This window comes from Balearica regulorum, chromosome 6, assembly GCF_011004875.1.
Source record: "Balearica regulorum gibbericeps isolate bBalReg1 chromosome 6, bBalReg1.pri, whole genome shotgun sequence".
Lineage (NCBI taxonomy): Eukaryota > Metazoa > Chordata > Aves > Gruiformes > Gruidae > Balearica > Balearica regulorum.
Genome location: NC_046189.1, coordinates 12,894,654 through 12,918,603, shown reverse-complemented (window position 1 = coordinate 12,918,603; position 23,950 = coordinate 12,894,654). Strand labels below are relative to the sequence as shown.

At 39.4% G+C, this 23,950-nt stretch overlaps 1 protein-coding gene across 8 annotated transcripts in view; it reads right to left on the bottom strand.

Annotated features, from left to right (window-relative positions):
* The window catches only part of SPATS2L (spermatogenesis associated serine rich 2 like), a 107,768-nt gene that overhangs the window by 10,489 nt on the left and 73,329 nt on the right, over positions 1–23,950 (bottom strand). For 7 of the 8 annotated variants that reach the window (XM_075756262.1, XM_075756265.1, XM_075756261.1 and 4 more), the window contains 5 exons: positions 21,183–21,291; positions 17,588–17,637; positions 16,392–16,632; positions 12,714–12,914; positions 12,166–12,301 (listed from right to left, as the gene is read on the bottom strand). In XM_075756262.1, coding sequence (XP_075612377.1) covers positions 12,166–12,301; positions 12,714–12,914; positions 16,392–16,632; positions 17,588–17,637; positions 21,183–21,291 — 737 coding nt within the window. Of the gene's footprint in view, positions 1–12,165; positions 12,302–12,713; positions 12,915–16,391; positions 16,633–17,587; positions 17,638–21,182; positions 21,292–21,667; positions 21,687–23,950 lie in introns of those variants that run through there. The other variant, XM_075756268.1, reaches the window with a different exon arrangement.

Sequence of the window (23,950 nt, the reverse complement as noted above, 5' to 3'; positions counted from 1 at the left end):
TAATTAAGCCAGATATACCATGGCTGCAACCCAAGTTAATACAGCTTAGGTCTCAGTGCAATATTAAGAATAAATCCAAATTAAAGCTATGTGGAAAGAGGTCCTTCTCTTCCTTAAATAGAGATATTCTTGTTTACCCTGACATATTTTACAAGAAAATTGTTTGTGATGTAAATAAGCATTAATGTGTCTCCATAACAGAGATCTGCTTCATAGAATCACAGAATGGTTTGGGTTGGAAGGGATCTTAAAGCCCATCTATAGTTCCAACCTCCCTGCCATGGGCAGGGACACCCTCCACTAAACCAGGTTGCCCAAAACCCCATCCAACCTGGCCTTGAACACTTGCAAGGATGGGACATCCACAACTTCTCTGGGCAACCTGTTCCAGTGCCTCAGCACCCTCATAGAGAAGAATTTCTTCCTGATATCTAATCTAAATATACCCTCCTTCAGCTTAAGGCCATCACTCCTTGTCGTATTACTATGTACCCTTGTAAACAGTCTCTCTCCAGCTTTCAAGCTTCCTTGTCCCCCATTCTCTCCAGGACTGGCGAGGCGTGGTTCCACTTTTACCTGGCCTTCCTAAAGGTCCCGTGTTCCTCCCCTTTGACAAATCTCTGGTGCGCAATCCTTGACAGTGCTTTTAAGCTGTCAAAGGCCAAACTGATCAGGTGGGTCTACTGAGAGCAGACATCGGGTCTGGTAAATTGTTCACATCATCAACCCAGCAACATTGTTCAGTGAAATAACACCACTGCAGAATGGTCTCCAGTGGATAACGCTCTGGTGTGCCACTCCATTTTCCCCTCACTGGATTATTCTTAGTCATGTTCATGTTTAATAAACACCACCAATGTTAATGTTTATGTTTGCTAGGAGGAAATCACAAAAAGTAGGTCAAAGACCAGGAGTAAATCCAGGCACGCACTCAGGGGAAGACTAGAGTTCTCAGCCCTTTCAGTGCAATCATCCTTAAACGTAAGCTTTTCTACCCAGTGAAGACACTGAGTTATATGTGAACTAGCATCCATCAGAATGAAGATGTTACAGAAAAATCAAGAACAAAACATTTGTCTAGAATGCCCTCGGCAATAACGGAAAGATCCTATAGAGTTCAGTGGGCAGCAAAGACAGAAGACAGAGAGAAGGACTGACAGGTTGTTAACTAAAAGAGAGAAAAATTAGGGAGCGGGCAGCGTGGGGAACACATGGCAGATATACAGCTGACTCAACCACAAGTTTACCAGCTAGAGTGTGTTCAAGTGCCATTTTAAGTCCTCCTTGAAATCCTCCCATAAATTAACCAAGCTCATACAGGAGGTCTGCACCAGAAGTTCTGCAGAGTCCTACCCTTGGGTTTTACCAATCAACTGTGCCAGCTTTTAGAGGAGGACAGTTTACTACCTTTAGACTGCCTCCCAACAGTCAACAAGAGGGCCAGAAGCAGGTTGGCTGATGGCAAAGGATTCAGCAAGACAATAAAATTGCAGCGTAACACATTTTTCTGTTTCATGCATATAAACAAGACTAAAAATATTGTTTTGGCCTGCCAGATCAATTTAGTGTGACATACACACCAGAGGAAATAAAACAGCAGGGGTTTTTACGGTAGAGCAAATCAGTTAAGAGGCACACACTTACAATGAAAGGACACACTTGTTCCCGTTGGCCCTCAATATTCTCCAGGCATAAGCATTAAACTTGGACTCCAAATAGGCAGGTGATGATTCCAGCTTGCTAATCTAAATAGCAATAGCTTTTCAGAATTAATTTATTTTCAATCAGCTTTTTTAACTACATGTTATAATAAACTTCCTTGGCTTTCACAGCGAGTGGCTGAAATGAGTCTTGAAGTTCTCACACACTTCTACCCTCCACAAAAAAAAAAAAAAAAAGATTTTTAATGATCTTTAGTATTTCCCCCTAAATTTAAAAAGTCTGCACACTTTCTATTTTGCTGTCTCTGTTACAAAAGTGCCTCCCGAGTGTACTACACAAGTTATATAAACAAACTTTTGGCTGGAAAAAATAGTCAAGCAACAAGCTCACAATAGCAGAGCTCATCAGAACTGTGTTTTGGCCCAGTTCATTCCATGACCGTCTTCTCCCCGCTCCAACCACAGATCCTTGCTAAACTGCTTGGCTAAACATTTTACTTTGATACCAAATAAAAACACTTTTAATATCAGAATGAGAACAAGGCCATCACAGTCCTGTATTTATCATATTTTATAGTCAGATCTCATCTGTTACTAGACAATTTTCCACTTCTAATGTCTTAGTGTGGTCTCTGACAAACATTTCAGGAAAGTGTTTGGATGTTGTAATAGTAGAGGCCAGGACTCCAATGAATTTGATGGAGAACAACCACCTGAATACTTCCCCTGTAGCTACGAACGAACATTGCAAAAACTAAAGAATAAAACAGGAGAAAAAGTGTTTGGTGCCTTTGTCAATGAGACTAGCTAATGTGATAACCTAAGTTTAACAGACAAATCTTCATGGGGTTGCCCTTCCCGAAAGGCAGTGCAGCTTTACTAACTTATACCAGCTGAGGACATGGACTCTCTCTCTCTCTCCCCCCGAAAGGAAAGGAACACACTAATTCTCATCTGGAAGTGTATAGCCACATTTCTCAGCTTAGAAATCATGAACTACCACATGTCATGGAATAATGGGAAAAGACAACATTTCTTTAGAAATGTCATAGGCCAACCAGCAGGAAATGCTACGTTTCTTCTTAGTTCACACGAGGGTCAATTATTAAGGAAACACAGTAGGAATCAATTTGATTTCTTTCTAGTCACATAGAGCACTTCAGTGCCAAACTGACCAACTCCTCCATCAAGAACTTGGCAAAGTTACAAAGAAATTAAAATGACAGAAAGAAAGCTGGAAAACTGGATTGGAAAAGATGAAAGACAAATACAAAAAGAAAATTAAACGCTAACAGATATAGAAGGAGAAAGGACAAGAACGCTATGGGAAAAAAAATCACTGGATCAAATCTTGTCTCTTGTTCCTGCTAAGATCCCACTGTTTTCACACGAAGCTCAGAGAGCCACTTAAGCTGAACAGCTTCTTAACTCATGAGAAGTTTAGCTAGTTTTAATGTATTTTCTGGAAGAATGCCCTACTTGGCCTCAATAGGATGATCATGATCAGACCACGCTGCTCAAGCTCAGCTCAGCAACACCTTCTGGGAATGCATTTTCTTTCAATGCTTCTTAGTGTCCACTTGATACCAAAATGTTTATCAAGCTGGTACACTCCAGTGCACAGCCTGCAGCCAGCATGCTGCAGAGAACTGGATACTGGGTGCTATAGAACTTTCTGCGCACTTACATACAATCGGATTTGGGCTCTAGTAGAGCAAAGAACAGAATGCATTTCAGATCTAAAGACATCTCAGGGAAAACATGCTGCTAATTCCTTCCTCCCTAGTTATGCTGTTTCTCTTGGGTGTTCTCTAGATGTTAGGAACCAGGCTTAAAGTCATTAACATGCTTCTTTAGCTGAGGATCTGGAAAGGTCATACCCTTGTCAATTCTTTCTGATTACTCCCAGCACTAATATTCTATCAGTTTTCAGCCATCCCTTCTCCTTCCCTCCAACATCAGCACTTGACTATGTTCCATATACCATTTGAGACTCCTCTAACAAGCACACAACTCGGCCCAACCACTTCACTTTTTCAGGACCAGGGCCTGGGTACCAAACTAGCTATCAGCATCACATCACTGTTCACCACAAGTGAATATCTGTAGTTTGAAGCACAGGATTCAGCACTGCTGGATTTTAATAGCTAGATGAAATTTTGAGGTGGGGTTCTGGAAGGAGACAATTTTGTTGAAGGAACAAGCAAGGCAGAGGCTTAATGTAGAGGACATGCAAACAGAGCCAGGGCACAGCCAATGCTTGTGCTGTAGAGATATGAGATGCAGCAGGAGAGACAACAGCTCTCTGGGATTCATTTTGCTGAAGTGATTCTGAAGGCAACAGCGTAAGTGTCCTATTCCTGGTCAAATGGACAGTACTCATGCCTTGGACTTATGCAGGCTGGCAGAATTTACACTAGTATACAGTGGCAAAAGAGCTGCAAACACTAAACTGCAATTAGTTGCCAACACAGCAATGACAGGGATAAATTATGCTGACAGCTGCCTCATTTCACAGTTTCATACTCAGAACAAATTCAGAATTTGTTCTGACATTAGTGGAAACAAATTAATCTTCCTCTAGTTTACTACATGAAATTTAGTGCTTGCACAGTGAAAAAGAAAAGATATTTTCAGTCAGCTGCAATACCTCAAAATCCCACTAAAATGATTAAAGTTATTAGTGCCTCTTCAGAAAAGCTGCTTCAGATTGCCAGACTGGCTGATTTATAGCTTTACTGATGAGAATCACAAGGGTTCCAGATGACCAGAATCTCCTCTTTCCTTCTGCTTCTTCTATGCATTATGATAAACCTATTGTGCCTGAAGAGATGGGGAAATAAAAAGACCAAGCTGACACGGAGGCAAACATGCTGACACAACTCACAAAGGTAAGCCACAGCTGCATGGCACAGAGGTTACTGTTAAGAGTGTAATTCAAATGAGTTCTTTCAAAACCCTGTTAAACTCCCCAAACCATCAATTTTCTCCTTGAGGTATTTAATAAGTTTCACTCTCCCCTGAAACAGCTTTGTGCATAGTTTGAGAATTAATGTTGTTCTGGAGACTGAGGAAGACAGAGTCAGCTGTGGCATTCCGAACTGCTGCAGCAGGGCTCTTCACCTGGAAGGGGAAAGAGCTACTTTTTCATGGGCATCCTCTGGGGTTTGGTTCAGCAGGTGAGATGCTGGAACACTGAGGTACAATTCAAGTCCTTTTTTTTCATGAGGGAGCTAGTTGCAGGACACTGCTGGAGTTTGACAGCTTAGGCTTCAAAAGAATACAACACACCATTCTCCAGTGACTTTGCTCTGTCAGCAGGCTTTGGAACAGACCCCAGTAGCTCCTTAAAGTTCCGCTGATTAACAATTTGCTGACAAACTCAAGCAAGTTTGAGGGACATTAGTACTGTTGCTGTCTCTGCTATAGCTGAGCTGAAATTACATGCAAATTCATGGGACAGTCGTGATGAGCTCATCATTGGTCTTTAAGTATCATGCATTATTTCACGTAAACGCTTCCCTTTCAGCATGAAGCTATTTGACCCACGGGTGGGGTGAAAAGACAACTGATAAGAACCTCTAAGTTAATTGTGTATTTCACAAAGGAATCCCCCACCTCAATCCAAAACCCAGAACTGTCTCTGTCAAACTTTCAGCCCAAGGAACTAGAATGATGTAATGAGAATGTAAATATGAAGCCCAATCACCTGTAATGGGTGATTACAAGCTTTATAGGATTACTAAGTCACCATGAATTTTGTAATTGGAGAAATGATACTTCAAGGTTTTTTTATATTAATAAACCTGTAGAAAAAGCTGTTGTTACATTACATATTTTGCAATGTCTCAGTAAATTATATTCTTCCAGTATTAGCTCAACAGTATTTAAATGTTTGTGTTGCTTGAAGGCTGTTATTTGATCACTGTATTAACACATATGCAATGTTTACACAGCAAACCAGATTACATGAATTTTCATTCTGACCACAAACACAGTCTGACAATAAGCAGATAAACAAAAGACAGAATAAATCAGTTTCATTGAAGTCCTCCCCTCTGCAGTGTACCATCTGGTAAAAGTAAAAATGCCCAAAGGCTTTTACTTATTCAAGTTTATTTTGTGTTATTCTTTATCTACCTTCACTAATATTGTTTTCCTTAGCAGCCAGATAGCACAGTGGGGTCTGGTAAAGCCATATTAATTAAAGGTCTATTTGCATTTTTCTTTTAAGATCTCTTTACAAACAATTAGAAATTTATTGCCAGATCATAAAAACTTGCTTAAGCTGAAAACTGACACAGAAAACCTTTTCTTGAAAGAACACTTCTAAGTTTTATTTATTTAGAAATAAAGGCATCACCTCAGGATTTGGGAAAGTTTTAACAAACATGAGTATGAGTTGTACCGTGGCTGCATATTTTTACATGAATTTGTACAGTATTTCTTTCCTGTTTGAGTCTGAGTTCTGATCCACCTACTGAGGTACCTGAATATCTTACTGCTTTTATATATTTTAGCCTAAATACCCTCTGGCAAGGCAGAAGATTGTGGTCCCTGTTGATGGGCTCCTGCTACAGAGGAAAGATAACTTTCCCAAAAGCATCCTGGAAAGTAGCCACAAAGAAAGTAGAAGAGTCTGTCTCTTTGGTCTATCACCTGTTGAATTTTTTTTTGAGATAATTACTCCCTATATGCGTTTAGTAAGTTAGATTTCTCCTTAGTCTGACAACAATGAGACCAGAAGGGATATATTCACTTTTCATCCACAATGACATGCACAAAAGCAACAATCTACCTGCATGGCCCCAAAAAGCACATGTGCTCGTGTTTTACTGAGGATGACAAACACACCTATGAATGACCGGGAGGGAAGAAGGGAGACACAAGGCCATGAAGTACGAACAACAGGCTAAGAGACAGCGTAATCCACCTACAGGTTTCACTTCTGTAATTTGTCTTCACAAGCCTAGTAAAAAAACATGGGAATGAAGCAAGTACCTGTAAAAGACAAAGGGGCCAGAAGGGGTACATGATGTATCTCAGTGAATACTAACCCTCCCAATTTCATGAGCTCCATCTGTTCTCTCCACTAATACACAGCAAGGGTAATCCCAAACTGCTGGAGGCTGTGAGAAGAGCGCAAACACAAGCCTCTTTCCTGGTGCTGCAGCTCTGCAGGCAAGTAGCCAGCCTGAGGCCAGTGCTGTTGGATCAGGTCCTACCAGACCCCCCAGGCAGTAGGGCCTCAGTAAAAGTGCTGGTCTTTGAAGGTACCTGAAAACTCAGCTGGGCCCAAGGAAACCTAAACACCTGGGAGACTGTTTTTTTCCTTCTCTGCACTGACAAGGTTATGGACTGGATGGTGTGACTGATGGGCAAATATCAGAACAAACTGCAAGAGGATTTGAAAATCTGTACTTCAGAGGCATAAGGTCCACTAAAGGTCAGCTGGCAGACAGATGGAGACAGAAAGCTAATGAGGACTGCCTGGAAATGTAGAGAGAAACAGCACAGGAACTCTGTTTAGTGTAAAGCAAGACCAGTTCTGGCCTTTCCAGCCATCTGCCCATGCTCTAAACCACCACATCGCTAACACAGACAGGCAGCTCTTCCTCTGCTGCCATTGATTCTTGGCTATGGGAAACAAAACGATCACCTTTACAGTTTGCCAAGTAGGGGTCCCAGAAAGGGGACGACTGTTCACTCGCTGCTCTGCAACTGCGAGCACTGGCAGTGTTGCTCACACACTGAGTTAGTACAGACACATCTATGTTCTTTTAAATGCCTTCTACCCCCATTCAACCACTGCTCTGCTTTAACTTAGAAAACAATAGAAAAACTGTTTTATCTTCCCCAAATATACAGTACATGCTTCCTAGTTGAATGTTCCCTGAATGTATTTTTAAATTGTTAGTATTGACAAACTCCATTTTTCCAGCATTATGTCAGAATTAATTTTTTATCCAGCCTATGGTAGAGCTTTCAAGTGCTTTTTGTTTACTCAAAAAAAAATTTAAATAAATCGACTGTGTTGGTTTTCATGCTCTTTATAAAGCATTGGGCATACCAATGTGTTTGATATGCAAAAAGTAGAGGAGGCTTGTCTTTTGCTGGTCCAGTTCTGCATGCAGTGTAATTAAACCTGGCCCTTACTATTTTCTACAGACAATTTTCCATTTGTGGTTGGAAGCAGACCATATGGGCAAGTAGCAGATGTTTCCTTTTAGTTCTCCATATGACTGTGCAGATGCCCAATATGTGAAAATTATTTTCTGGCAAGAGGTGTTATGTGGCTCCTTTCGTGCTCTAAACATGTCACTCAGATTCCCTGAGGCTCTCTTTTTATCCCCAAGATCATTTTCAGTCTCTTGCTGGAAAAGTGAGAACACAATTATAGCATACGGGTTTTAACCTTGGCAACAAATGTCTCAAACGCACTCTAGTGAGAGAGGTATTCACCTAGCTTTTCTGACCTTCCCCTGCATCTCAAGCACTACTTGGTATTCTTCTTTTCCTCGCCCTACACCACTGAGAGACATGGCTGTGCTCTGACATGTTTTACATCCAAGCAGTAAATGGAGCAGCTTATATTCTCACTCACACAAAGGTATTCCTGTCAACCATACACCAAAGCTGGATGCAATGAGGAGAAATATTGGCTCAGGGAGTAGTTTGAAGGATCTTTCTCATCACTTTCAGGTGCACGTATGAGTCTGAGAAACAGTGCCCTTTCAGCTTGCTCCGCACAGTGCTCTCCTAGCCTCGGAGGAAGCAATGTCACAGAAAGCTCTGCAAGAGCAGGAGTGATGACAGTGCTAGGTCACAGCAGAAGTACAATCCACATGAGACTGCAAAAGATTTCTCACAGAGTGAGGCAAAGTGCCCTGCCTGGTTCAGCCCTTGGCCTGTAAAAATGCTCTGGTGTCTTCTGGTATGAAAAACACTGTATAAAAGCAAGTCATTATCACTTGTACTGAGCATGCAGAGAATTACTCCAGCTGGCAGAAACTCCTAGGAGGCTCTTTAAGAAACTGAGCCCACTGCAGTGTTTTTAAATAAACATCTTTCTGGAATTGTTTTTTGGCCCCATTAAGAAGTTAAACACAGAAGCGAGCGCTGACTCCCCCCACCCCAAGCATTTACAGGTGTTCATAGCACATCTGCTCCATAACACTCCTTTTTTTAGATCACAGGAGAGTGGTATGCAGTGTTTTGCCAGATAGGTGACTTTTTAAATAGCAGCATAGGTACTGACTGAGCATGTTCAGGAGTAACTTCCCTTCATTGGTTAGGTCAAGCTGTGAAATACTGAGCCAGAGAGAGACATGGACTTCCACTGGCAACTATCACCTCACAGTTTCTGCTGCTAAAAGGAAAAGTTCTCGTGAATCTTTTTGCTGAAGCTTTCAGAACATCTTAGGCCACGTGCGCTATTCATTTATCTCCATAATAATAGTTTCATATGCTATCTGGAGGTAGGAAGAAGGTATATGATGTTTGCGCTTCTTCACCCTTTCTGTGATTGGTAAAATCCATTATAAGATTTAAAAAAGATTATTAGAGAGTCCAAAAGATTACTGACTCTTGAAAAGCAGTTTTGATTGCGACCTTGATAGTAAAGGATAAAAAGGAGGACACAAAAAGGGTCTTTTATCCTATTGCCACAGGAAGAAAAAGAAAAATAAACCCAAGGGAGACAACAGAAAGTAGTATGTGTTTCAGCATTCAGCTGCAACACAAGATTAAAGCTTCTCTCTTCATTTAGCTTCACTAAAACCCCTTAGGTGGTGACAGCTGTGTGTAACAGGAACCAGTTAAGCTTCCATCTAGGTTACGGTATTGAGCCCATTCAAGTATTCCCTGCAGTTCTGACCAGACAGCACTTGGTTCTGTTGTATGCTTTTCTGTTTACATCTCAAGCAGTCCGCACGCCAGCGGCAACTGGGGGAAGAACTTGCAAAAAGCTTTGGAATCACTATCACAAAGGAGACCAGATATTGGCATGCCCTTGCTTTTGGTTACTCCATAGCATTCGGGGAACAACAGTTTAGCTGAATCGCTTCATTTTCCCTTGATAGACAAAGTTGACTGTGCCACAGCAAAATTCCCATGCCCAAGGAGGATGATAAATATGCAAGAGGTTGAGTGCTCACTTAATTATCTTATCCTCCCACCACCACTAGTGATGCTTTGTTCAACTTTGAAGCAAGGAAACAGCCATGTAAATAACACAAACTAAACCCATTCAGCCCAGAAATATTATGTGTTGACTGTATGAGGTCTGAAGGTGTACGTATCACTGGTTCTGGTAATTTCTACTCAAAACCAGTGAACTTACAGAAGTTGTCAGCAAGTTTTTGTAAATGAGGCACTAAATACAATTCTTCCCATCTTTTTCAGAGTTTAAGCCACAAGGTCACATGTAATAACACCTTCTTTGGTGTTTTGGGGTAAGTCATGCATTTTACTGTTTAAACCAATTTTTCCCTCCATTCATTTGAAGAAAACCCTAAATATTAGGCTCATGAGCTGCCAAAAGCAATGTAGCCCACATTGATACTTCCATAAACGCGTCCTGACGTTACACTGTCCTTGTTGCAATGTTATGCTACATGCATGAAATTGCTTTGTCAGGCCTGAATATTCAGACCACAGATCTGTTACATTCTAGCTGACTCCACTCCAATAATTTAGGCACTGAAGCTGATAGGAGCCTATTCAAAAGTTTTCCAGGCTATTTTTCATCATTTTAAGTCTACTTGGCTTTACAAACTCTTTTGGGGTCATTTTGTCTGTTCCCCTATTAAACTCACCTATTAAGTAACACATTTTAGCATTAGGCAATACACTTAAGTGTTTTTCAAGCTAAAACATGAATACATGAAAAATGAAGAATTTCAGTTCTGAATTTACTAATATAGTCCCTCCCCCACATTCTTAGATCACGAGTTCTAAGCCTGTTCCATGACCAGAGTGACTATCATTTAAAGACTGAATTGACTGTGACTGCCTGCAAACAAGATTAGACATCTAAGTGACATTATATATTTTTAACACTGTTACAAAAAAAATTTGAGGGAGAACTACACAGCAAATGAGACCCAACTATGAGTTTATTCAGAGAAAAGGTCAGACCCTTCTTAGCAGAAACCATAGACATTTTACAGGTTTTCTAAAACCATACAAAAACACCTCTGAGAACTATCAAAAAAGGTGCAATGAGTTGATGAACTTTACTTAATTTTTCTATACCAACAATATAATTACTGCATTTTTGTTCGTAAGCAAACGTCACCATACTGGCTCCAGAGCACTCCTGACAACAATACACAGTTCAGTACAGCTGGCGATCACAGCCCACGCTCACTGGAGTAGAGAGACAGCAAGTAAGTTCTCCCTGCTAGACAGTAAGGTACACCAGCAGCTCAGTGCAACAGAATCTTCCACAAGATCAGCTCAGTAGAGCTTGGACTTTCTGCCAATACAGAAGCAGAGCCCCAGTGGCAGTGAAGTAACTTTGGATGCATCAATGAAGACAGTGAATACACCAGTGAAGTCCAGAGTTAAACTTCTGCCAATACTACAGCACTCTCATAAGATATGTTCATAAAAACACTGACAAATATTGTGGATGAGTTGAGTGAATGGGTTTTGTACTCTCCTGTGATTTGTAATCAAATTTTGTACATTTTAATACAATTTTTTCTGTTTACTGCAACACTGTATAATACACGGGTTTTATATGGCATCTATGCTTAGCAAAAGACTGAGTAAAATTCAAACCAGAAAATATTTTTCTATGACAAGTATATTCAAAACACGCAACTTGCTACTGCAGCAATTATTTCTGCTACAAATTTTCAAAGGGCATAGACACACATGCTGAAGATCAGGAATAACCAAAATTATAATGGAAAAAAAATTAGAAAAAAGGAAGAGATAAAAGAATGAGGGAAAAGAATGAACTGGAGATGAGAACTGGAAATGAAGTGATGGATGGGAAAGTTAGAAGAGACTATGGGGGAAAGAACAAAATAATGGTGGGATAAGAAACAAAGGTCATGGGAAATAAAGAAACAGCAAAAGACTGTCTGCCATAGAAGATAATATCAAAGAAGTATAGAAAGAATAAATTCAAAGAAGGTAAAATAGACTTCAGAAAACCCCATAGACAGGATTTTTGAAAGAGCTTTCATTTGCTCAGATATGCTGCCACTGAACTTGATACAAAAGAATTATGTCAAGATGAATCATTTAAGAAAAAACCCACAGTGAGATTTTTTTGAAAGAACTGTAGTTTTGTCTCCCTTTATGTATGTAAACATATGCATATATTACTTCCTGGTTGGTGAGGAGTTACTTAATGGCACCACATATTTTTTTGATGAAACCAAACGCTGCAAACAATGTGTAAGTGACCCCTCCCCACCAATGCCAGTGGCCTGACTAGCCTCTGTCTTCTCCAGTGGTGCTGATGGATCTCTCAAGCTGATTTACCTACCAGCTGTGTAATTCTGCAAAAGCAGCTTTGATCTTCTTCACTGAATTATCCACTTCCTCTTTGATCATCATACGATATCTGGTTAGAGAAACAGTGCAACGCTGCAAGTCTTTTACTGATTTTTCAATGTTTGGCCCTAAAATAGAAAACAAAAGTTGTACAAAAGTCAGAAAGCTAGTTTTGGCTTTTCTGAATGAGGGAGCAGGAATCATTCAGCATTTTATTTGCTCAGATGAAGTGGTTATCCCACTGAAGCCCATAAAACCAACTTTTCCATAGTCTTTCTGTAGTGCTCTTCACTTTCTAAATGTTTGCTCAAATTCATTCCCCAAATCAATGTTAAAACAGCACTATTAAAATTATTTAATTTAAATTTCATTTAATATAATATTAAATAGACCGTAAATTGTTCTACTCATTTTTGTTATGATTCTGCTCTCACTTTCCAACACATCTCTTCTTCATGTATATGCTTTTTTTTTTTTCCCCCCCTAGAGGCCTCAGCTGTCTGATCACCTCAGCACACAGCAACCAGGGATCCAATTTACCTCTTTTTTTGACTGAATCATCCGTCTTTGTTTCAAGCTGGGTTGTAGCATTAGATGATTTAACCGAGGAAAATTTTGACTTTGGCCTGCCTAGGTTACACTGGAGTTGAACTGATGACTGAAGAGACTCATGCTGTTCTACTCCATTCATAGTCTTTGGGTTGAATTCCACAGATACTCTCTGGTGTTCTTGTTCTTTGTCTGCAAGAAAACATTAAGGTAGAAAATAGGGAGTAATAAGATTAAGATAGATATGAAACCTTATTGTTGAGTCTGAATGACTTTATGTTTATACACTGGAAAAGTTGTTGTTTTTTTCCCCACTGGCATGCATTCTACAGAACCTCAGAAAGCAATGACAGAACACAAACAGAATGGTTTTGGTTATTAAACACTAATATGAACACATCTATGTTTCAACAGTCTGAAAAAAGAAAAAAACATTTAAAAAAATCAACTCTTCCATGCTGATATGAAAAAATACCTCTTAACAGAATGCATACTACCTATTGTCATCTTTGCCCAAATATTAGAGAACAGAACTAAAGATGAAGTCTGCTGTGGGAAAGCATGAGACTAAGGTTGACATACAAAAAACGTACATCATTTATCAGCATTTTAAAAGCACTACTTAAACATTCCTACCTGAAATATTTACCTTGCCTGACTACAGATTTCTATCAAGAGAAGTTTCTAAGAGGGACCAAGAAGGAAATGAAACAGTGTCAAAGATTAGACTCCTGGGTTCAACAGCTTCAGAGGGATAAGGTAACAATGCCTGAGCCTGTGTGGCTGCCACAAGATGACCTGGTTTACTCTTTCCAAGACTCTGAAGGGATTCAAGATATCAGCATCATGACAGAGGGACAAGCAGACAAGAATGGCTATCAAAACTGACAGGTAAGGCTAGCTATTCCTGCCACTCTGAATTTTAGTTAAGGAAACATGCATAGAAAATAATTCATTGTGTTAACCCATTTTTCTAATCATTGTACTCTGATAAATGAAGGATAGTTTGTTCTGAAGATGCTCTTTATGCATCACTTTATTCAGCTGAGCCCCTGAACTGACTCATAATTAAGTGAAACACTCCCTAAGGCCCCCCACGATGAGGCAGTTTGGCTTTCCAGGGCCTTGAATTCTGTACTTCACTTTCTCTAGCAGGTCTTGATTCCCTGTGGGAAACCATCACACAAAAAAGCAACAACTAAAGACTTTTCAGAAGAAGAAAGATGGAATAAGGGCAAGAAATAAGCAGACCTGAACTAGAGGTAATAGCCACATGTTCGCCCCTATCATTTTCTAGCATGGGAGACATTATCGAGAAACACCAGCTACACTGCATCCTCCCTTCTGGTCCCTGAAGTCCTTTCCAGGCAGACAGGATTTTATGGCTCTAAAATACCTACTCTCACAGACTATGAGTTGGCATTAGCAAAGCTTCAACCTCATGTTACTCATGGGGAGGAAAGCATAAGGGACTGTCAGCAGACACCTGACTATGATCCTTCTAAGGTGTGAACAGTCTGAAGGTGATGGTGAAATGACTACAGTATCATTAATTTGATAGGAAAGGAACCAAAACAAACATGCCGGACAAGGACAAAACAAAGGAGACTGCAACACCAGGGAGCAATATGAAATGGGTACACTTTGGACTCGCTTCAGCATTTCAAACTGCTTTAGAATAGTCTGTGTGACTTGCTCAGAAACCACAAGGGCCCAGCTGCTGACCCCTGAGGGATCCCGATCACCCTTCTCTTCTATTTAGTTCTGTGCATTTCAGCAAAATTTAACAACATGTACATAGGTGGCTTTTGACCTTAAGGAAGTAGCTATTATAGTGGCTGCAAAAACCAGGATTCTAGCGCAAATGAAAGTGAAGAAGAAACTCTTTCCTTCTCTGTATTAAACAAATTGCCAGAAACTTATTTTAGTATGTAAGGGAAACTTGAATATTCAAGTTTCAGGTTTTCCTTTCTCTCCACTTCCTTTCCTTTCTTTTCCATCTTTTTCTTTTATTTTCTCCCTCTCTCCCCTTGTTTTTGAAATGGGGGATATGTGTAAAAGTTTATAAAAATTGTAAAGCTATGGTAATATCTCATTTGTCATTTGTAAAAGCAAAGAAAAATTCTGATATACTTTTTGCCCTTGGTATGTACAACTGCACTGTATCATATCAAAAGAAATAAAATAACAAAAAATCCCAACCAAAAACACCACAACAAAAAAACCCCTACAACTGAATCCCAGTGCCACAGAAAAAGGTCACTAAGAGCACAAGTACTCTTCTTGCATTCAGATCTGTTAGCCCCTAGTAAACACTCCCCATGCACGGACAATTCAGTCTATGTATCTTTATTCATGCATGTATCATTCCAAAAAAAGTAACTCTAAGAAGTTTGACACGGGAGCTTTACATTATTTATATCACAAATGTTTTCATCTTGCAGAATAAGTGGCAAGAATACTTTTAGTATTATGGAAACACAGGATTTCCTGGCTTATGGCATATTTTATCCAAAGTAAGTGGGAGTCTTTAGCAAGGGCAGGAAGAGTATCTGTGATTCTTTGAAAGACACCAAATTCTTAGGACAAAATTTCTGGATAAGTAGTTCATCTATTTGGCTGCTATAGGTTGCAGAGTTTTCATTTTATTGACCAGAGGTTGGCACCACCAAAGTCATCTGGAAGCAGCAGAGAATTCATTTCAGGACAATTATCCATTTGGCACATTCATTTAAAATGATGTTTGAGAGCTGTATTTGCAACCGCAGAAAAAGGGATTTAAAGGAAAATTGTTTTAATGCAGCCTTACATGCTGCTAAGATATAGGAGGAAAATACTAACAGCAGCAATAATCTAGGGCTGTCAGCAGTTTGAAACACAAAGAGCTGAAAAACCATTATCAGTACTGACAGCAATTAAATGTGAGCTTTATGAAAGGACACTTGAAGGCAAAAGCTTTCACAAAGCTTTTCCCCCAGAGGAGAAGGTTTGTTTTGATTGATGTTGCTATGATCATAACTCTGCATCTACTACAGCCCAGTGGGGAACAGCTTTCTGTGTTACTGTCCCCCAGACTTTCAGAATCGGTATCTAGACCCTAGCAGAAACGTGCATCTACTAAGAGGCTATCAGACTGCCTTCCCTCAATACAAAGGCCCTCCATTCCCTGCCAGAGAAAGCCAGTGAAGATCTACTGCGACTAGCCTATTCAGGGAAGATGAGAAAAAGGAAAAAATTGACTAGTCTCTACTAGGTAATAAAGAAATCCTGTAATATGCTGCAAGCTCACACTGCTCAGATGACGTTGTTCCAGATGAGGGACTTCATGGCTTCTGTCACTATTTTACAGTCAAGCCATTTTCTAACCCTGCATTCTTCTGTATTTATATCTGTAATATTCTGTATCATCTAGGCCTGTAATTACAGTTTGATCTTTTTGTCTCTAGAAAAAAAGATTTTGCAAGGGAACATATTGCAAGGTGAACTGTGCCCAGACATAGATCTACTTGCATGACACTAATAGCTACGCGCATTATTTTGTGCAAATATCTCTCTCCAACTTCTTCTTCTTATATTCTACTTCCTGGCAATAAAAATACTATGATCTTTATGTAAATGTGGGCTTGGCTATTGCCAGTTAAATAGGTGTCTTGTGCCAGATGAACTGACCTGTGATTTCTGGACAGACCGGCGCTGACTCTACAAATCCTGAGCCTTTCTTCTCAAGAAAAGCAGCTTCCAGTTTCTGACTGGCAGAACCACTGCGAGAGTTGTCCTTAGAGCATCCATTCAGATGGCAGTCATATATTCCCTGGGGCTCTTGAGATCCCTTCTCAGGTCCACCATTCTTGTTTTTAGGATCTTTATTGCCTTGGTGCTGTTTAGATTTGCTTCTTTTTCTCCTATTGTTCTAAATGGAGTAATATTGCAAGAACAGAGACATCACTCAGTGCAAATGAAACTCAAAATATGATCAGTAAATTGTCCATGCTCTTAAAATGCCATACAAGTGACATCAGTGTAATGCAATTTATGGGCCATGCTGTGCTATACAACATATTGTATCTGTTCAGCTGAATACATAAACCATTTCAAATAAAACCCGAAGCCCCAAACTGGTTTTCACCTTCCTTCCACACAAAATACCTGCATTGCAAAATGGTAACAGAGCCTCTGCTAAAATGCTGCTCAAAGTGTTTGAGGATAAGCAGTTCCTAACCATCCATACAGTAACATGGACAAACCTTTAAGGCATCACTCTGATCAGGTAGAAAGTGGTCACAGAGGACATAGGTTGTCCACTGCTTCTGTAGCTCTTTGAACCATAAAGAGGAGTCTCCATGACAGTGACTCACAGGGCAGCCTCCTGGTACAGCTCCAGCTTGGAGATATGTAAACATGAAGATCATATCCCAAATACATACTTGAAGAATCTGACTTGATAGTGTCACTAATGCACAACTCCTGATGGATGACTTCTATGCATAAGGTTTTTTTTACACCTGCCAGCAAAAACTCGAGCACTGTAAGTGGCTGTGACTATCCAGGATACAATTGCTTATTAAAAGTGTTTCTGCACATGGGCCAGTTTGGGATTCATTCTGTACTTGTCCAGGGTCTGGCTCCCACACACATGTAGACACATGTGCTGTCCCAGAAATTCTCTCAGAACACTGGGCAACAGATGAACAGGTTTAAAAATACATACATACATTTGCTTTCAAGTATTCCTGACTACAGGTGTGAATGAAGCCACCTATATTAGAAAAGACAGACAAAATACTGGCCAAAATAAAAGTACTACATTCAACTACAGCAGCTGATAAATGGTCTGAATGCTTTGATTCTCAAGAGTAAGTTCTTACCTTCTTTTTCCCTGTCATATTCCATTCCTTTAGAACCTGAGTCGCGCTGCCTAGAAAAAGGAAAGATAAAACATTTCGGCAAAAGTTCAGCTATGAAAAAGAACAACTGTGTTCAAGAACGGTTTCTAGTCTCCTAGCTGGGCAGCATTTCCATTTGTCATTGCAAATTCTCTTATGTGAGGAGAACAAAATGGGTACTGCCATCTTTCTCCTTTTTAGTTATCCATTTTGATTACACTACGTACAGCGGATGGGCTACTTGGCACCACTGCGTTTTATGGCCTTCATTCCACAAAGTGATTGAGTGCCTAACTTAAAGAACTAGCAGGACCCCCAGAAAAATCAACACTCAAATCTCTTGCCTGAACAGGAAAGCATCTTAGCACCCTAATATAAATACCGAGTAAACTAGATGGTCCACCCTGACTCTACAGCTTCCAGAAGTTTTTAAATCTTTTGGAATTTTCATCATATGCTTCCTGTGTGTTATCTGTCTTATTCAGAAGACATAAGAACATAAAAATGAAGACTTAATTAGCATCCAAAAGAGTAATTTTGTGGGCTCTTGCAGAAATTCTGCATCATACAAACACAGTAAACTTAGGCCTGGCAGAAAAAAAGTGGTTAAAATTTATTTTTAAAAATTATTACAATTTTGTATACTTGAAATTCTGTTTGCCAGCCCTAAATGAGTTGGTTAGATAAGTTCATGGAACAAAGCAAGGGGAGCCTTGGGCAGACCAGTGCCAGCTGCCATGTTCGAAGAAAACTCTTCTGCATCTAGTTAACATCATTATTTTGTTCTCCTAGACCCTAAAGCTAAAAATAGATGATCTTGGTAAGTGTGCAGTCTGAACTGTCATCAAAACTACTGTGGCAGTATCTACCACAATAATCCTTTTAATCACAATCAGGTTAAAGGTCTTCTGCTTGAATTTAAGAATCATTTTACCATCACTGCATAATTCTAGTAAATATTAATTTATTATCCTTTCCAAATGGGTTTCATGCTCAGCCACTCTTCTCAGGCATTTCAGCAAACTCTTGACGATATTAGTATTAAGAATGAATGCTGTTTTCAGACCACCATGAGTTGTCAACTTGTATTCAGCCAAAGATGTGTGAGGTTTTCAAATGTACCAAAATTATTTTTCTATCACAATAATCCAGATCCAAGATTATCTGGTGAGTCTATCATGCACATTAGAAGACAGTACACATCTTGCTAGCAGAGCTAAGCCTAATTGGTTAAATTGTAAAAAAAAAAAAGTGTATAGAATCCATCAAAGCCATATTTTGTTTCCTAGATGACATGACAATGCAGACAGAATACTAAGAAAATTTCTGTTTATAACTATATATATTTAGTTATACACATACTTACATACATATAAATACAACCCCCTCTCCTAAAGGTATGCTATCTTTTGACATACACTGCCTTTCAGTATGAAGAAATAAACCCAGACATTTGCTACCCGTTTTACTCTGTGCTGCTGAAAATATGCAATTTCACTTGACAGCTTTGTTAACTGTTTTCACAGTATCGTCCAACACTCTTTTTGTGTTGGCTGGTGTTGTCTTAGCTTTGCTTCTCTCCGCTTCCCTGTGAATCCTTTGCACAGTGAGGGTTATTTTAGGGATTCACCCAACTAACCTGTTTCCTCCTCTTGGAAATGCACTAATTGTGCAAATCCCAACACCCTCATTTGAGCCCACCAGTGTATTTTCTTGAACACATGTACAAAGCAGCTGAACAGACCTTCTAATTACACTTGATTAGGTAAACACTAACATAGCAAATAAGACATTTGAACCACTATTTTAACTCAAATTTCACGCATAAAAGCAAATTCATAATAGAGACATCACCTATATACCATTCCAGATACGGAGCAAGATAGGAGCTGATCTCGGGAAACTAAATTTGAACATTTCCTGACTCAGTATGCAGCACCTCTGAGAGAAGCATTAAATGGAGGTGCTCAGCCTTTTCACTCAGCACAACTGTCCCCATGTCTTTCATTGCATGCACCAATGTGTTTTCTGTGATTGTGCTATTTCAATCTTAGCAGTTTTTGCCATTCATGTGAAAAGATACTTGAAGTGCTAGATTCATTCTATCCACAGTGGCAGTTGAATGGACATGTCTTTTCTTACAGTGTTTCCAGACAGTAACAAATATTGGCTGTTTTCAAATGCTCACTTGCAAAAACTTCTGAACTCAAGGCACAATGATCATAAACTGGTGAAGTTCAAACAAAGATCATTTGAGTTCAGGTTACAAAAGCTTGCTTTTCTTCAAGACTTTGTTGCACTCTTGCAAAGTTTGCTTTTGCCCTGCTTCTTCCTCACAGCAGATGATGACACATGGCTGTGAAAGCACTTCCCCTTTTGAGGGGCCATTGGGAACAACTCAGACCAGAAGCAAGCAATGGTAACAAGACAAAATAAATTTAATAAAAGGAACTTACTGAATAATCATGGAGCAACCCTCCACTACTTTCCCAGGACATATTACAGGAAAACAAAATTACTGTTAATTAGATGCATCACATTTTCCTTTCTCTGTGTGTGTGCACGCAAAAACTCTGATTTCCATACATCTACCAGAATCTGACTGTCTAGGCAGATGCCTGAACCAAGAGGCACCATATAGATCTGATGGAAGAATTCTGATGCATTTATAAATAGTCCAGTTTGCTTGTATCTGTCTTTTGCATATTGGTAAGTAATTCCTAGTACACTATCATGCTTTTTGGCTGATACATTTTAGTAAATTAATGCATACCAAACACAAAACTATTCTGAAGTAAAATAGATATGAAATAAGCAACTCTGAGATGACAAATCAACACTATGATGCATTCTTAAGATATACAGTGATTTCGAGATCACTGAATTTCTAGTATCTTTTAAGCAGCCCCAAGCTACAAGCATTTTTGAGAGGATTTGCTCATTTGTTGTTATTCCTGCAAAGGGTTTCTTACAGACTTTGGTGAAAGTTCAAAATACTTGCCATTATATATTTATCAGAAAAGTGTTACTTAAATACAAGTGACCTTTCATTAGAGATGGTCTCATGATGCAAAATAGAAACTCAGATCCAGACCTAGAATGGCTCAAACTTTCAATGGAGTCTTGGTTCAGCCATTATAAATGTCAAGGCTATTTGCAAAATTCAGATTGAGGTTTGAATGTCAATGTATGCATCAAGTTCAGAGGTTTAGGGGCCTGGTTATCTGCTTCAGAACTATCCCAAACTCTTATTTGTTACTGTATCTGCAATAGTGAATCATATTCTGACATATTTAAAGAGCATTAACTTTCATGCAGAATAAAGAAGGTCTGCAACAAGAATGGCACAAAAAAATGGCAAAGTCAGGCAGAACAGAAACAGCCATGTCAAACTCATTGTGAAGGAGCAAAGATGCAGATAGAGGATCAATTATTAAAAAAATGAACTTTCTAAGTGTCACAATCATTTGAATTTCAGCAGAACAACAGAATATATTTTGAGCCACTACAGACAATGAATACTTCAGCATGCATTTGAATCCCTCATGCCTTAGTGAAAAAGGTACATTATACTCACCATCCATGAAAGCTTGAACAGCCTTGTCTACATTGTTATCAAACTGCTGCAGCACCAGAACTATCTCATTATTGCTTTTGTTCGGAACAATTGATCGAATTGCATTGATCTGGAAGGGAAAAAAAAGGGAAGACAATAACATATGGGTTTATAATACTCCTTTGAACAACAAAGTACCTCTGTGCCAATGCATGTTTATATAAATGCACGTTGTACATGAGGTGCTTACAGGTATACAACAATGTATCTGTATGAAGCCATACTCATCCTCTCCTTTCGTGGCTCATACAAATAATGAAAACAATTTCTTCAAGAGACCAAATCATAGAACTGGTAGCCAGCAAGCCTGGAACCAAATCCTACCCTCAGTCACAGTGGGAGAACTAGTTTAACTAAACTGACAGAATTTGGCCTTACACTTCTTTCTTAAACGTTCTATTTGCTGCCACACAACTTGACAAGACACATCACCTACACGAACTTACCGAGTACACAACTACTTCAGCAAGGCTGTGGCATGGCCTTGCTACATCAAAGTTAAGACTGGTGGGTTTTTTTTGACATCTGGAAAACAGTCATGTGCATGAAAATAGTCACAGTCTAAAAGCAAACAGTATAATTTGTAACAGCTCTAGTGGCTGCTCAGCATAATTTCAGTTTGCTGTTCCATATATACGTGACCAGGAAGCTTGTGTAACAAAATTCTGAACAAAATACATGGGAAGCCAAATGCTTCCTTCAGGAAACTCTGCTGATGGATGAGGTGTTACACCCACAGATGATTCTGGCATGCCACGCTGCAATTTCACAGCATTTGCTATTGCTGTATTACCTTCAGTGTCCATTCATACCAAAGGGTAATTCAACCCATTATGTTTTAAATAAAATATTCCTACTGGAATCATGTCGATGATTTACTTTCTCATGCCTATGTAATATAATTGAAAGTACATGGTTACCTGAAATTTAAATTACTATATTGTTTTAATGCTAGACAAGCTTTACTGGGTAGTACCAAAATAAAAATACTTGGTTAAACATAATTAGCAAAACTAACAAAAGCCTACAGTAGTACTGTGAAAAAACAAGAGAATCGGTGCCAAAACCAGTCCAGTAGTTGTTCCAAATCAGCTTTTTGAGCTTCTGTGTCAAGCTATCTAGCATGTATTTACTATTAGAAACTTGTTATTGCACTGCAAATGTTTATTCAGCACCCTTCTTTGCCATCTCTCTGTGGGAATACATCTTTGATCAGGGTGTACTTTTATCTACTGCATCACAATGTCATCATACTAATTTCTGATTGTGAAGCACTGGTGGTCTTTTTATTGCACTATGAATACAATTGTGAAAAAATACTACAGGAAGATAGATCTGTTTAAGGTAACTAGGCTGGCTTACATGGTGAGAGCATTCACACTACCTTGTCTTAGCTGCCCATTTAGATGCCAAAGAACAATCTTTCTAGATTCCCTTTATGGAATCTCCATCAGTGCAGACACCAGAAGGTGATTCAAATCACTTAAGTGGTCAGATTTATGACCAAAAATCTTATTTTGCTGTATCTAATAGATAGACATCAAAGGCCTATCTAATCATTTGTCTGAAGTTGCCACCCTATAACTGGAAAAGGCTTGCCCACAAGCTGGGTCCCAATCCAACAACTAGCTGCTTTGGAGTCTCCAGTAAACACAGGTAAGTTCATACTTAAATAAGTTCAGACAGGCTAGGCTGTCAACTGGGCCGCTTGAACCAGAGGCTGTTGTTGCCAGAAACTATCCAGAAAATCTGTCTGCTCAATCTTATCTCTTCAGCTGACATGTATGCACGGCGAGGGAAGTAGCGAGTATAGCTCTCTATGCATTGCAGGCATTGAAGTGAAAACCACTCCAACAGGATGTGCAGAAAAATCCCTGGAAAAAGAAGTTTTAGTCATCTTCTGATTGTGGGTACAGGCCTGCTCTTTACTGATAAAGCTGCAACAAGTATGAACCGAGCTGGCTCCATAACAATAAAAGTTGGCAAAGACTCTAGGGTAGAGCAGGCCACAAGCTGCAGTTCGTTTTATGTGCAAGCTGGTAGCTGCCAAACATTTCCACCATGTGGATTACATCTTCATATTCTCACAAAAACCTCTGCTCTTCTTTCACAATCATGTGGATCATCTCTCTGCCTACTCAGAATTGCATAATCTCCTTGTGGCAACTGCTTACAGGAAAAATAGTAAAAGGAAATATCTAGAGTATTCTAACCATCTTTAAATATAAGCATGGGAATTTCATATGGCTTCTAGGTCCTTCTTTGCTATGAAAGGTCTGGAAGCCTCAAGAAGCATCTGGAAACAACAAAGCAAGGCCAAGACCACAGGATGGATCAGGCAAATCACCACACACTGCAGTTTGGAAACTTCTTAAAGACATTAAGAAGAACATCTGTGGGGTGGAGAACACTGACACACAAAAACTTGACCAGGCAGATTATGTTTTAGACTACAGAATCTACTGAAGACTTTCTGTTTACACGATGGTCTCTGTTAATCAATTTTTGATTAATAGAAAAAACAGAATTGAAAACTAAACTGTGCTTCATCCAACTGGTAATATTATTAAACACAAAAGGGTATGGAAACATTCTAGTTGTGGAAATAACCCCAAAAAAGCAAGATCATTATCCTAGGGAGAATACTCACCAGTACGGAGAAAAGAAATTAAGCATATGACCAACACTGTAGACTATATAAAAATTTGATTTTGGGAACATTAATGTAC